The sequence below is a fragment of the Manis javanica genome, chromosome 11, assembly GCF_040802235.1.
Source record: "Manis javanica isolate MJ-LG chromosome 11, MJ_LKY, whole genome shotgun sequence".
Classification (NCBI taxonomy): Eukaryota; Metazoa; Chordata; class Mammalia; order Pholidota; family Manidae; genus Manis; species Manis javanica.
In genome coordinates, this window is record NC_133166.1 from 66,863,241 (window position 1) to 66,879,865 (window position 16,625).

At 40.1% G+C, this 16,625-nt stretch overlaps 1 protein-coding gene and 1 long non-coding RNA gene across 6 annotated transcripts in view; one reads left to right on the forward strand and one right to left on the reverse strand.

Moving 5' to 3' along the window:
- Nucleotides 1–16,625, forward strand: part of CSTPP1 (centriolar satellite-associated tubulin polyglutamylase complex regulator 1) — a 338,012-nt gene that overhangs the window by 286,683 nt on the left and 34,704 nt on the right. For all 5 annotated transcript variants that reach the window (XM_073216523.1, XM_073216526.1, XM_073216525.1 and 2 more), the window contains one exon: nt 8,218–8,302. In XM_073216523.1, coding sequence (XP_073072624.1) covers nt 8,218–8,302 — 85 coding nt within the window. The remainder of the gene's footprint in view (nt 1–8,217; nt 8,303–16,625) is intronic.
- On the reverse strand, nt 2,119–8,243 carry LOC108408809 (uncharacterized). Its single transcript, XR_001856077.3, has 3 exons — nt 8,105–8,243; nt 6,046–6,105; nt 2,119–5,266 (listed from the first exon to the last, which is right to left on the reverse strand). It is a non-coding gene; the product is annotated as an uncharacterized lncRNA (long non-coding RNA).

Consider the following 16,625-nt stretch of genomic DNA (forward strand, 5'->3'; position numbering starts at 1 on the left):
CAAAAAAGTCAGACACTCTTCTGTCTCTAGTTGCCTCTTTCTCTTACCCACACACACACATATAATTATAGGCATGGTACACTATATGCCCACAAAAGACAGAAAACATCAGGAAAGACAAAGGTGGATTCATTTGAAGAGATGTATTTAACTATATCTAACCCTCTTTCTGGTTCTTGCTGTTTTTGTTTCTTCAGTCTATTTTTTTAGTTGATGAGTAGCCATAAATCCACCATCACTGGTGGAAATTAGTGGAGTCTGACGAGAGAGTGGGCTGTGGTCTTTATAAACATGCCTACATGCTGACAACAGCCTTTCCCTACTACACAATCATCAAGAATCAGGGAACTTAGATTGTTTTTTTATCTTTAGTCTTTCTTGGTTCAACTTATCCTCAAGAGTAACTCCTTTAGCCACTGCTTTTTTTTTTTTTTGAGAGGGCATCTCTCATATTTATTGATCATATGGTCGTTAACAACAGTAAAATTCTGTATAGGGGACTCAATGTACAATCATTAATCAACCCCACGCCTAATTCTCGTCAGTCTCCAATCTTCTGAAGCATAACAAACAAGTTTTTACATGGTGAACAAGTTCTTACATAGTGAATAAGTTCTTGCATGGTGAACAGTACAAGGGCAGTCATCACAGAAACTTTCAGTTTTGATCACACATCATGAACTATAAACAATCAGATCAATTATGATTATTCGTTTGATTTTTATACTTGATTTATATGTGAATCCCACATTTCTCCCTTATTATTATTATTTTTTTAAATAAAATGCTGAAGTGGTCAGTAGATGCAAGATAAAGGCAGAAAACATAGTTTAGTGCTGTAACAGGGCAAATGTAGATGATCAGGTGTGTGCCTATAGACTAAGTATTAATCCAAGCTAGACAAGGGCAACAAAACATCCACGAATTAGCCACTGCTTTTTTTATATTTATTGAGAAAAGAAGAAAAATGCATTTAAGCAAATCAAATTTATTTATTTCACTTCTTATTTATTCTATGGCTACTTTGGACAGTAGAAAGCCAGAGAAATAATAACTTTTTTTGGTTTTTGTTTTCTGTGGCTTGCTTTCTCAGACAAGTCTTCATCAGACAGTTTTACTGATAGCTTATAAAATTCCATCCCAACTATCAGCCTGATTTTAAATTGGAAAGGAAAAATGTACAATTATTTTTATACATTAAATATACTTTTCTCTTGCTAATTTGTGTCTAGAACTGTTTAAATTACAGATACAGGTTTATAATGGCTTCAAATGTATATATTTTTATTATCCCTTCCTTATTACAGAGCTTAGCAGCAAGTCACATAAAAGAAAAAGGGTCTGTCGGTTTATTTTGGGGGGCAGCAAGGAAGCCACAAGCCAGTTAGAGACTACATGTGGCCCTGGAGCCAGCCTAGGAGAAGGGTGATGGAAAGAGATAGAATAGCTGGTGGCACATTTAAATACTAATAGTAATAATAGCAGTTACAGCTAAAATTTCCTTCATTTTCATTATGGAATTCACTAGGCTAGGTGTTTTTCATCCATAGAAGGAATAAAAACCGGCCAAGATCCCAGGGCCCCAGAGACCACGGGTTATAAAAGAGAAGGACATGATAGGGAATAGGCCTGTGTAATAGAAAGAAGCCTTGCCCTGGAATGAGAAGACTTTATTTGATCCTGGATCTACCATTGGTTTGATGATTTTGTCTCCTGCTGAGGCTCATTTTCTTTGTCTACAAAAATGGGACTAATACCATTATTTTCTCCCTTCCCTACAAGGTTCTTATGGGAATCAGAAATGATAGTGCATATGAAAATGGCTTGCATAATTATACAGTCTCTCTATAAATATGACTCATCAGCACTTTTCATAGTGAAGTGATAAGAGGATTGGCAGTGCAGTGACTATCAAGTAAAGTGGTGTGCATCAGTTTTGAGGCTGGAAGTCTGTTATTCAACATCAGTAAGAACAAAGGCAAGACAAAATAATCATGAAATGAGGAATAAGATTGTTTTAGCCACCCACTGGCTTGAGCTGGAGAACTTCACGAATTGTGCTTTCTGTTATGCAGGCCCCATCCCACCTGTGTGCCTCAAATACAGGTGAGTAGTAACAAGAGCAGGTACTGTTTATTGAATGCTTACCCTGGGCCATATATTAGCACTTTAAATTTGCTATCTCTCTCTTTTTAAAAATCCTCTCTTTTAATCCTCTCAAATGATTAGTATGAGTATTCACATTATTCATACTCATATTATCATTAGCATTAGATTAGCATTCACTCTCATTTCTAATTGGTTTGTCCAGGTCACATGACTAGTTAGCTAAAGAATCAGAATTTGTATCCTGGTTGGCTGATCCAGGAGCCTTCACTCTTAACCATGTACTATATATAAGACCCACTTAAGTATTAGAACCAGGGGTTTTTAACTGTCCTCTATACAGCCCTAGAGTTTTAAAGCAATGCCTTCTCTCCCAGCCACCTCATTCCCTGAACCTTTAGCTTAGATGAGGGCTATTGAAGAGAAAGTTGGGTAAGTCTTTGTTTTTAATCTGTATTATACATTGAGGTTTCTTATAAGATTTCCATTGGAAAAAAAATGTCTACTTAAAAATGTTTTCAACCCTCACAAACCACAACTTCTTTATTTTGCAGATAAGAAAATGGAGACCCAGAAAAGTTGTAATTAGTTCTTTGCAGAATTCAGATCAAGTTCCTTTCTCTATGTCGTGATGTATCTCTGTGGGAGAACAGACTTTTTACCCCCTAAACAACATGAAAACTCTCATTCTGGCCATAAAAACCCATAAGAAAATTTAAAATGCTTCTTTTTCAAAGGCTGAGTGGGGTTTTCCAAACATACTCCCATTGAGAGGGCAGGGTGTTTCCTCTCACCTTTAGTTGCCATGAGGAGAGACCAAAGTTCGGTCTCCACCTTTGCTTTTGTGCCTGTTTAACCGCTTCTGTTCATTTAAGAACAGACGTGGGTCACTGGAGTTTGTGATAGCATCTGCTTCTTCCTAGATGAGAATTACACTTGGCTCTGCAGTTTCTACTTCAGAGGGCACACCCTCTCCTTCTATTTCCAAACAAGAATACGAAATAACAATACCTGGTAGAGCTGGACTAGTTGGTCTCTGAATTAGAATGGGAATGGTGGTGCAAATGCTAGGCTTAAAGTAACTTCCTTGATGGGCTGCTGTGCCCTTCAGGAGCTTACGGTACCAAGATCCTCCTCCACATTTTGGTGTCCAAAGTTGCCTCCCATTTTCTCAATAAATTATCAGGAGACGGTGCCCATGCCAGAGTGGCTAGCCCTGTTGCTACTGGAAAGAGACTTTTTCCCCTGGCACTGGGGCTTCCTTCCACAATGTCATATGGCTGCCCACTCTGGATATGTGCAGCCTGTTTATTTCATGTCATCACAGCTGTCTTAAGAAGTGTCCTCCTCAAAGGGGAATAAGGGTCATTACGATTAGCAGACATAATGTAGTGGGGGGGACGGGGAAGGCAGTATAGCACAGAGAAGACAAGTAGTGATCTACAACATCTTACACTGATGGACAGCGACTGTAATGGGGTACGTGGTGGAGACTTGATAATGGGAATCTAGTAACCACAATGTTGCTCGTGTGATTGTATATTAATGATACCAAAAAAAAAAAGACAGTGTCCTCCTCCAGAACCAAGCCTTGTCCTGGTCCTCCAACTCTTAACAGTCCCATCATCATGGACAGAAAAGAGGGCAACATCTCAAGGGTCTGATGCAGTGTAGATGGTTCTTATCATATCAGACCAGGCCTCTGGTTCAGCCCCATCTTGCTGGCTAGAGATGACCATGGTTAGTCTAAAGACCTGATTCAGTTGTTATAATATCCCATACATGATCCCTGAGGAAGAATTTTCAGACCCTGATTAGAAATGCTCACATTTCTTTAAATCTTTGTATCATATATATAGTTTTGGGAGTTTCTTTTGTTCATGCTAAAAATTGCCAAGAAATTGTTACTATATCTGATTAATACTTTGACTAGAACATATACACTGGTCAAATAGAAACAGTTACTTGATTTTGGTCATAGACATAATAAAGTATAAAACTAAAGAGTCTGGCTTTCTGCCCCTATTTGAACACATTAAACATGCTCTGGGGAATAATGAGTTGGCAAAGGATAATATTACTTTACCCCATAGGTGTCATTGGAAGCCATTGTTTCTCATTCATTTTGTAAAATAATTTCTCTTTCAGTAAACTAATTATCATTTCCCTCCATTTATAATATAAAACAACAGTGCTATCAAAGAGGATAAAATTTAAGAACACAAACTGCTCTTCTTCTGCGGAATTGCTTGACAGGAACATGGCCCTAGGATGTTAACAATCTTCTTGTGACTTCCTGTGGCCAAGTGCTACATGGGCAGTGAAGCTATCAGATGTCTTGCCTCTTTCCTCTCCCTCCACCTCCCCACACTCTTTCTGACTCCCTTCCCCCTCCTTGCAAAACAGCACTGAGAAGTATTTACTCAGCTGTGAACTGGTACCAAAGCCTCAAGTGCCCTAAGGATAGGAAAGGTGGTATGGTCATGCCCCAAATGATCCATGTCCTTCCGAGCATGTCTTGGCAGAGCAGCCTGGTTGAGGACAAGTGTCATTTAGAATGAGCCTTCACAACCCCTGTATAAAAGAACATAAAAACAATTGCAACTGAAAATTTGAGAACCCACTCATGGGCTGTGGTGTTCTCTGGCCTTTGTGGTAGTTCCTATTGAGATCATGCAGCCAACCAACAAGGATGTTCAAGTCCTCTGGGAATCCCCAAGCATTTCATTATCTCTAGCTCTTGCCCCAGCACTAACTCGCCCAGCCATCAACATGTAGGCACTCACACAAATGAATTTAGACTAAGCCCCATTGTATTCCCCCATACTTTTGAAACTAAAAATCCTTGATTCAGGCTTTGGGAAGGGCTTTCTCTGAGTAAGGGACAAAAGCTATGACCCTAGTTCCTCTGCATTAGTCTTTAATGATACCACTCTGACCCTAGAAAAGGCACCATTTCTCAGGAAGAGCAGAGGCATCTGAGTCTACATCTACACACCACTTCAGTTCTTCTGAGCAAATGTGTGGGCACATATGGTCGTCCCTGAGGAGAATGTAGAGATGACTAAGGTGCCCCACAGAGCTTCAGAGACAGGAATTTCCACAGCAAGAAGGCAGACCAGATGTACAAAAGATATGAGAAGATCTTCATCCTTCTTTTCTAAGAAAGGAGAAAGAGAACAAATTAGCCCTTGAATATAATGTGCATCAGGAATTTCTGACTAGGTTAATTTTCTTAGCCAAAATAACCTCATCTATCACTCTTTAGGATTAGAGTAGAGATAACCAACAGAAGAATATTTTGAATTGGGGACTGGTTATCTTGAAAACTACAGTACTCACTCATAGAGTTGTAACAGAGCCAAAGTGAATCACTGTAAAGTAAACCCTAGGCTTCCTCTGATTTTCCTGGTAGAAGTTAGTGATATATTCCTATGGAAATAAACTCAAGCTGATTAGATTGAGCACTTGATAAGAAGGTGCTAGGAGTCAACAAGCCCATGAAATTTAGTACACCTGTGTTCATTGAGAGTTGTAGTATCTACCAAACAGGACATTTTCCATTTTCAGCACTTCACAATTCCTAGCATCTCCTCACACCCAACCCTCCAGTCTATAGACAGGTCTCCTCTGCCTGGAGATTCCCCATCTCTGTGTCCACACAGTGACCAGAAATTTGTCTCTCCAGATTTTCATTTGGGTCTCTATGAAATGCATGTTTTTATTCATTCATTCCTTCAACAGGTATTTACAACTATATGCCAGGCATTGTGCTGAGGGCTGTTAGTAAAGTCCAAAGATTCCTTTATTTCAGGACTTCAACTTTTAATCATTAACACTGCAACTGGCTCTGCAATTTACCAGGTATGCAACCTTAGGCAAATTGCTCAGTCTCTCTAAATCTCAGCTTATCTGTAAAATGGGAATGATGATACCTACCTTTCAGGATTGAAGCCAAGATTAAATGAGATGATGTCTATAAAGGACTCAGCAGAATGTCTAGAATATAATAACACCGAACAATGGGAGCTATTTTAGTTCTCTTTTTAAATCCTGGAGGTAAAGACAGGAGAGGAGAGGGGGAAGGTGTTTCTTGCTGAGTTTAAATGCTTAAACACTGTCTTGCTGATGGGTTTCAGCCCCGAACAAGTTCACTATGGATTCAATGAGACCAAAGAAATGACAATGGAATATTCTTGGGGTAAATGGGTTTATACCCAACTTCATTCCCACAGTGGCAGGTCAATCACTAGAATCACATACACTCAGAGTGAGTCTGCATGCAGCAAGCCAGTCTCTGCCTCTGGGGCTCTCTACCCCCAATAGCCATCTCAGTCTCTGTCCTCGGCACTGCCACCACTCCAGTCTTGTCTCTGCTCTCCTGCAGCCTTGCAGTCGTGCCACCGTGTTGCCCAGAGCACTGGGCGGAGCTCTTTATATAGAGTCAATAACAACGTATTGCGCACACGTGTATAGTGATCTAGCCAACCAGGGCCAGGTGAGAATCCTGGCCATAGCAACCTTCACTTTATCCACACTATGGTACCTACCTAATGGAATTGTTGTAAAAATCAAATAAGGTAATTTACATGTAACGTAATTTTCTGAAAATTTAGCAAAGTGCTCAATAAATGGTAGTATTATTTTAATACTTTAATACTTTATTCCTGCCAGAAAGCACTCCTCTTTATACTGGAAGCTCTGGCATGAGACTCAGTGACTTTTCTCCCTTCCCTTTGTCTTTACTGTCCCTCAACCCAAATCTGTGAGAGAGACCATGAATGGCTATTACTCCTTTCCTTGAAGAGCAAAACCTTCTACCACGCTGTGCTGAAGGTCAGGCTAGTGAGGAGAGGAAAGTGCACACCCCGCTGTGGCCAGGATGAAGGCCACAAAAACCATCTTGATCCTTTGACCTACATTGACTTTGAGTCTGTTGCTTTGGTGTCCCTGACTTTAGTAGTGTGGTTAGTCAAACTCTCTGCCCTGACCTTGAATTGAGCTTTGATGAAAAAGTAGTAGGAACCCAGGCCTGTCCCTGGGGATTCGGGGTTTATGTCTTGGAAAAGCATCAACCAAACTAGCAAGGGCTGGAGATCTGGATTCCTGTGGTTTGAGCTAACTTAGGTCCAAAGAAACCAAGTGCCTGTGATCATCATCTTCATTCCCCAAATGTGGCTATGCCTTCTGGATTCCCTTCCTCACTCATTCTCCCAGTGAGGATGGCTTCCAGGTTGCTCACTCTTGGTTTACCATTAGCATGTCCTTTCATATCTAAAATGCTTTGATATATGGAATAATTGCAGATTGCTGCTGCCTGACTGATCTACAATCTTTTGGCTTTGGCACACAAAGTAACAAGACAACTTGAAAGCACCAGTGCACTGCCTCCCCCCTGGGACCCTGTGAAGCTCCCTCAGAGTTGCCCCTCTGGGTTTTCTGCTGGGCCACAGAGCCTCATCCTGGCTCCTCTCTCCCAAAGTACTGCTTCTGCACATCAAGAGCCATTTGATTGCCTTGACTGTATATCTTGGACCTTTGTCTTGACTTCATATAATAGGAAAACCAGATTTGTGTACAGGCTTGGTCCAAAAGAAACCAGGCTGCACAATACTGGCTGACAGTGTTAAGGTCTGTGTGCTGCTTTGCTGTATTCTTCTCCTTCATATATTGCAAGACTGTATTTGCCTTAGTACTGCTTCCAGAGAGTCTATAGATGGTCTTTGGACACGTTCCCATGCCAGAGAATTTCAGCAGATTTAACCAGCTTTGAAATAACTCATTCTTGAGGAATTTTAAACACAAGGAAAACCAAAGAAGGTTGAAAACAGTACCCCTCTTGCTCCGTCTCATCTGACCATTTTTTAAACAAATGAAGTGTGTTGAGCCAAAATGTTGTGGCTGGATATCTCCCACACAGGAAAAACTTTGTAGAAATATTGATCTTAAAATCTCACCCCTGGAGTGAGTGGCTAGCAAACCCTTAACACTGACTCACCTTTAAAAGAGCAGCTCTATCAAGACTAGGTTTGAAATCCATGAAATGACCAAAAAGAGAGCAATGACTTCATATGCAGAGACCTGATATGTTCCTCTCCATTTCCACTTCAGATTTGCTGACCATGAGAGAATATCACTGTTTGCTGCAATTGCTGTGCCCAGATTTCCCACTGGAGCTCACTCAGAAAGCAGCCAGGTATGTCTACTGGACTCTGGAAGCCAACTCAGTCCTCTGTGGGCTATGGCTTCTTAGAGAAACCTGAAATATATACAAACAGTCAGGGAAAAATAAAACCATTAGGAAAGAAACTGGCATTTGGAAAGGGGTCTATATGAGATTTACCCAAAAAATACTAACTTTCTGTATTTCCAAAGGGAAGCCAAATGATCCTTTGTGGTTTCTGTGGGGAGGCTTAGGGTCTACACATCAAATTGTGGGGCAGTGAGAGGAAGAGGCAAACACACACAAACACATGTACACGCACATACACATGCAAAACCCCTAGAAGATATTCTGAGATAATGAGGCAAGTGTTGGCAGTGACTTGTGATTAAGTGGGTTGAGGTTGGAGACTGGAAAGGCATGAAGGTAATAAAGCCTATTTGAGGGAAGGATAAGTTGTATTATTTATGCTAAAGTAAGGCTTTCAAGATTAGTCCAGAACCAGGAAGACTTGGCAGAAATAGTTAGAACCCCCTAACTGCTGTGTGTGGTTTCAATGTCATTCACATATTTAACCAAATGAGGTAGTTGGACTATGCCTCAGTTAACTTTTATCTGACATGAAATCTGAGGTAAAGTGGCAAACAGAAGTATAGCAAAGACTTGTTTACTGAAAAAATGCCAGAAGAGAGGGTTTTTAGAAAAACACTCTCTATTCTACCATACATGAAGGATACATGTCATTAAACAGTTATCCAAACCCACTGAATGTACAACACTGGGAAGGAATCCTAATGTAAACTATGGTCTCTGGGTGATGCTGTGTCACTTTAGGCTCATGGATTGTAATGAATGTACTACCCTGGTGAGGGGTGTTGATAACAGGGAGGGGCTGTGCATGTGTGGGGCAGGGGATCATGGGAAATCTCTACCTTTCCCTCAACTTTTCTGTGAAGCTAAACTGCTCTAAAAAAGTGAAGTCTTACTAATAATTTGTTAATGCCCATCTTTCCTAAATCATTGTTTCATTTAAATTCATTTACCTTAATTATATAATGTGATCTTTATAAAAATGTTTTATAACCATTTAACTGAAGAGGAAACTGATATATCTCAATTTAAAAAAAAGGACACTGAAGCTCAAAGAGGGTAAGCCAATTGCCTGAACTTCTTGATAACTTGTATTTAGCACAGGCACAGTTTGAAACCAGGGCTGCTCTAAACCTCATGCTCCAATCTCCCTGTGTCATGAGATCATTTCTGCATGGTGTTTAGACCCACTGAAACCAGAGACGCATTGGCTGCACTGCACCAAGAACCACCTCAATACTTCCAAAAGGAGCCAACCATCTCCTCCACTAACTAGAAAGATGGGAAATCAACTGCTGCCAGCAGTAGACACTAGCCTTGCACTGGGGCAAGCTGGTTTTCAGTTCACAGCTCATGAACTAATTTTTGCTGGTCCTGTGCAAAACCTGTTTAGTGATCACACACCCAAAATTTTGTAGGCTTTGCCCACCCTCATTGTTCAGCAGATTCTTAACAAAAAAACAGTGGCAACTGGCCACTGGTAAAAGCTGCAGTTCAGGTTTTATAATTTTAACTTATCTGTTTTCCAAAAAAGATTTAGATTTTCCTTTCTTAATTGGAAAAAAATATGGGAGATTATCTCTTGTAATTTAAAAGCAAGCAAGGGAAGTTAGCTTCAAACTTCCAATGATAGTTCCTCTTCAGAGTCAGATAATTTTAAGGAAAATTCAGCCTCAAAAGTTTCTGAGGGATTAAAGATGGCAGCGTGAGAGGAGAGACAGAGGCTTCCTCCTAAAACTGGATACAATTAGAAAATATAGTTGGTGCAACTAATCCTGAGAGAGCAACAGGACAGAGGACGGCATCAGACTGCATACACCTGAAGAAAAGAGCAGACCTCACAGAGCTGTGGCCCCGCAGGACCCGAGCCCTTCCCCCACCCCAGCTTACCAGTGGGAGGAAGAGAAATGGAGCAGGGAGGGAGTGGGAGGCTTGGGATTGCTGAATACCTAGCTCCAGAAATCTGCTCTGGGAGCACAAACCTGCATTTCATGGTGCTTTCATGAGACTCACATGACTACCAGCTTGGAAAGTTAATACAGGCCCAGTTCCTGGGGGAGACTGGGATTCCGGCCACTTGTGGAAAGCAGAGATCCATATCCAGCTGCTCTGGGACAAAAACTTATACCTGTGTGCCCAGCCCACTGGCTCAGGCAGTGGAGACAGGCACAGCAGCTGGGAGATGGGGAACAGCTCTTTCCTCTCCCCAGGCACCACTACCACTCCCCTGTGACCCCCGACATTGCTTCAGGGGCTGAGCAGCTCCAAAATAGATCTTCTGGACACTAGAGGGTGCCATATACAAACATGAAACGCCAAAGGAACCTTGTCCAGAGTAAAATTATTAAGACAACTCCCGAGAAAGATTTAAATGATATGGACCTCGTGACTCTTCTTGAAAGGGAGTTCAAAACAAAAATCATCAACATTCTAATGGAGGTAAGGAAAGACATCCAAGAACTCAGGAATGAATTCAGGTTAGAGATCCAATCATTGAAGAGCACGATGGAGGGTATTAAAAGCAGGTTGGATACGATGGAGGAGACAATAAATGAAATAGAAACTAGAGAAGAGGAATACAAAGAAGCTGAGGCACAGAGAGAAAAAATGATCTCTAAAAATGAAAGAATATTGAGAGAACTGTGTGACCAATCCAAGTGGAACAATATTCGCATTATAGGGATACCAGAAGAAGAAGAAGAGAGAGAAAGGGTTAGAAAGTGTCTTTGAGGAGGTAGTTGCTGAAAACTTCCCCAATATGGGGAAGGAGATAGTCTCTCAGGCCATGGAGATCCACAGATCTCCCAACACAAGGGACCCAAGGAACACAACACCAAGACACATAGTAATTAAAATGGGAAAGATCAAGGATAAGGACAGACTGTTAAAAGCAGCCAGAGGCAGAAATAAGATCACATACAAAGGAAAGCCCATCAGGCTAACATCAGACTTCTCAGCAGAAACCTTACAGGCCAGAAGGGAGTGGCATGATGTATTTAATGAATGAAGCAGAAGGGCCTCGAACCAAGAATACTTTATCCAATGAGATTATCATTTAAATTTGAAGGAGGGATTTAACAATTTCCAGATAAGCAAAAGCTGAGAGAATTTACCTCCCACAAACCATCTCTACAGTGAATTTTGGAGGTACTGCTATAGATGGAAGTGTTCCTAAGGTTGAATAGTTGTCACCAGAGGTAATATAAACGAATAGACAAAGAGTACAGAATATGATACCTAATATATAAAGAATGGAGGAGGAAGAAAAGGAGGAGGAAAATAAAACCTTTAGATTGTGTTTGTGACAGCATACTAACTGGGTTAAGTTAGACTCTTAGATGGTAAAGAACTTACCCTTGAACCTTTGGTAACCATGAATCTAAATCCTGCAATGGCAATAAGTACATACTTATCGATAATCACCCTAAATGTAAATTATCTGAGTGCACCAATCAAAAGACATAGAGTCACTGAATGGATAAAAAAGCAAGACCCAACTATATGCTGCCTACAAGAGACTCACTTCAAACCCAAAGACATACAGGTACTAAAAGCAAAGGGATGGAAAAGATATTTCATGCAACTAATAGGGGGGAAAAAACAGTTGTTGCAGTACTTCTTTCAGACAAAATAGACTTCAAAACAAAGAAAGTCACAAGAGACAAAGAAGGACATTACATAATGATAAAGGGGTCAATCCAACAAGAGGATATAACCATTATAAATACCTATGCACCCAACACAGAAGCACCGACATCTGTGAAACAAATACTAACAGAATTAAAAGGGGAAACAGAATCTAATTCATTCATCTAGGAGCCCTCAATACTCCACTCTCTCCTAAGGACAGATCAACCAGACAGAAAATAAGTTCGGAGACAGAGGCATTGAATAATACATTAGAACAGATGGGCCTAACAAACATCTACAGAACTCTACACCCAAAAGAAGCAGGATATACATTCTTCTCAAGTGCACATGGAACATTTTCCAGAATAGACCACATACTAGGCCACAAAAAGAGCCTTAGTAAATTTTAAAAGATTGAAATTGTACCAACCAAATTCTTGGATCACAAGGGTATAAAAGTAGAAATAAATTGCACAAAGAAAACAAAAAGGCTCACAAACACATGGAGGCTTAACAAAATGCTCCTAAATAATCAATGGATCAATCACCAAATTAAAACAGAGATCAAGCAATATATGGACACAAATGAAAACAACAGCACAATGCCCCAACTTCTGTGGGATGCAGCAAAGGCAGTTCTACGAGGGAAGCATATAGCAATACCAGCCTATTTAAAGAGGGAAGAACAATCCCAAATGAATAGTCTAAATTCACAATTATTGAAATTAGAAAAAGAAGAACAAGTGAAGCCCAGGTCAGCAGAAGGAGGGACATAATAAAGATCAGAGAAGAAATAAATAAAATTGAGAAGACTGCAAGCATAGAAATAATGAATGAAACCAAGATCTGGTTCTTTGAGAAAATAAACAAAATAAATAAATGCCTACCCAGACGTATTAAGAGCAAAAGAGAATCTACACACATAATGGAATCAGAAGCGAGAAAGGAAAAATCATGATGGAAACCACACAAATAGAAAGAATTATTAGAGAATACTATGAAAATCCATATGCTAACAAACTGGATAACCTAGAAGAAATGGACAACTTCCTAGAAAAATACAACCTTTCAAGACTGACTGAGGAAGAAACAGACAATCTAAACAAACCAACTACCAGCAATGAAATAGAATCGGTAATCAAACTACCCAAGAACAAAACCCCCAGGCAAGATGGATTCACCACTGAATTTTATCAGACATTTAGAGAAGACATAATACCCATTCTCCTTGAAGTTTTCCAAAAAATACAAGAGGAGGGAATACTTCCAAACTCATTCTATGAAGCCAGCATCACTCTAATACCAAAACCAGGCAAAGATTCCACAGAAAAAGAAAACTACAGACCAATATCCCTGACGAACATAGATGCCAAAATACCCACCAAAACATTAGCAAACTGAATTCAAAAATACATCAAGAGGATCAAACACCATGATCAACTGGTATTCATCCCAGGGATGCAAGGATGATACAACATTCAAAAATCCATCAACATCATACACCACATCAACAAAAAGAAGGACAAAACCACATGATCATCTCCATTGATGCTGAAAAAGCATGCAACAAAATTCAACATCCATTCACGATAAAAAACTCTCAACAAAATGGGTGTAGAGGGCAAGTACCTCAACATAATAAAGGCTATATATGACAAACCTACAGCCAACATCATACTTAACAGTGAGAAGCTGAAAGCTTTTCCTCTAAGATTGGTAACAAAACAAGGATGCCCACTCTCCCCACTTTTATTCAACATAGCACTGGAGGTTTGAGCCATGGCAATCAGACAACAAAAGAAATAAAAGGCATCCAGACTGGTAAGAATGAAGTCAACCTGTCACTGCATATTACATGATATTGCACATAAAAAACCATAAAGAATCCACTCCAAAACTACTAGAACTAATATCTGAATTCAGCAAAGTTGCAGGATACAAAATTAAAACACAGAAATCTGTTGCTTTCCTATACACTAACAATGAACTAGCAGAGAGAGAAATCAGTAAAACAAATCCATTCACAATTGCATCAAAAAGAATAAAATACCTAGGAATAAACCTAACCAAGGAAGTGAAAGACCTTTACCCTGAAAAGAAATTAAAGAGGATACTAATAATGGAAATTCATCCCATGCTCTTGGGTAGGAAAAATTAATATTGTCAAAATGGCCATCCTGCCTAAAGCAATCTACAGATTCAATGCAATTCTTATCAAAATACCAACAGCATTCTTCAGTGAACTAGAGAAAATCATTCTAAAATTCATATGGAACCACAAAAGACCCTGAATAGCCAAAGCAATCCTGAGAAGGAAGAATAAAGCAGGGGGTTTATGCTCCCCAACTTCAAGCTCTACTACAAAGCCATAGTAATCAAGACAATTTGTTACTGGCACAAGAACAGACCCATAGTCCAATGGAACAGACTAGAGAGCCCTGATATAAACCCAACCATATATGGTCAATTATTATATGATAAAGGAGCCATGGACACACAATGGGGAAATGACAGACTCTTCAACAGCTGGTGTTGGCAAAACTGGACAGCCCCATGCAAGAGAATGAACTTGGATTATTGTTTAACCCCACACACAAAAGTAAACTCAAAATGGATCAAAGACCTGAATGTAAGTCATTAAACCATAAAACTCTTGGAAGACAACATAGGCAAAAGTCTCCTTAATATAAGCATGAGCAGCTTCTTCCTGAATGCATCTCCTCGAGAAAGGGAAACAAAAGCAAAAATGAACTCATAGGACTACATCAAACTAAAAGGTTTCTGTACCGCAAAGGACATCAACAGAACAAAAAGGCATCCTACAATACAAGAGAATATATTTGTAAATGACATACCTGACAAGGGGCTAACATCCAAAATATATAAAGAACTTACATGCCTCAATACCCAAAAAGCAAATAACCCAATTAACAAATGGGCAGAGGATATGAAGAGACAATTCTCCAAAGAAGAAATTCAGATGGCCAACAGACACATGAAAAGATGCTCCACATCACTAATCATCAGGGAAATGCAAATTAAAACCACAATGAGATATCACCTCACACCAGTAAGGATGTCCAGCATCAAAAAGACTAAGGACAACAAATGCTGGCCAGGATGCGGAGAAAGGGAAACCCTCCTACACTGCTGGTAGGAATGTAAGCTAGTTCAACCATTGTGGAAAGCAATATAGAGGTTTCTCAAAAGACTAAAAATAGAAATACCATTTGACCCCGGAATCCCACTCCTTGGAATTTACCCAAAGAATACAACTTCTCAGATTCAAAAAGACACATGCACCCCTATGTTTATCGCAGCACTTTTTACAATAGCCAAGATATGGAAGCAACCTAAGTGTCCATCAGTAGATGAATGGATAAAGATGTGGTACATATACACAATGGAATACTATTCAGCCATAAGGAAGAAACAAATCCTACCATTTGCAACAGGATGGAGCTGGAAGATATTATGCTCTGTGAAATAAACCAGGCGGAGAAAGACAAGTGCCAAATGATTTCCCTCATTTGTGGAGTATAACGACGAAGCAAAACTGAACGAACAAAATAGCAGCAGACTCAGAGACTCCAAGAAGGAACTAGTGGTTACCAAAGGGGAGGGGTGTGGGAGGGTGGGTGGGGAGGGAGGGAGAAGGGGATTGAGGGGTATTATGTCTAGTACACATGGTGTAGGGGTTCGCAGGGGAAAGAGTGTAGCACAGAGAGGACACGTAGAGAATCTGTGGCATCCTGCTGCACTGATAGACAGTGACTGCATTGGGGTATGGGTGGGGACTTGATAATATGGGTAAATGTAGTAACCACATTGTTTTTTCATGTGAAACCTTCATAAGAGTGTATATCAATAATACCTTACTAAAAAAATTTTTTTTTTTAATGAAAAATTCTTGGGTTCCCGCAGACACTGATTTCTGGCCTTTTTTCACTTCATAACACTTATCAAATTATACATATAACAAAAAGTCAGGTAAGGACAGGACTTTCTATGATTAGCCTGTAGGCTCTGGCCTCCTCCCAGCCGGGCCAAGAGGAACACCACACCTGTAACCCACTCAAGACCCAGGTATCACAGAGTCGGAAAGCCCTGCCCCAAGGATGAAGATTTAAAGCAGGGATTCATAAAATGGAGTGTGCTTCAGAATCACCTGCAGGGCTTATTAAATCTGATGGCCTAGCCCATCCCCAGAGTTCAGTAGATCTAAGGTGGGGCCAAAAGTTCATATTTTGAAAAAGTTCACAAGTGATGCTGATGGTCTGGGACCACACTTTGAGAACCACTGATTTAGGGTGTTGCATGCCAGTTTCATTCTGGCATTTTAGAATTGATTGTATTAAAAGGAAGCACATTTCCTTCTCTCTCTTATCATCTGAAACCTACTTAACTTAATTCTCCCTCACTGAAGGCCAGATTCCCTAGTAATATATATTTAATAGGAAAACCTCTTTTATCATGGTTATGTGCTGAATATGAATAGTGCTTCAAAAACACATACACTCCTAAAGAATCTAGTTTCAGGCATAACAAATCACTGCCATTTACGAGAGCCACATTTTAGCTGGTCCCTGTGTCACGAAAGCAGGATAGCCTGATGGGGAAGGACCCAGGTGCTGGA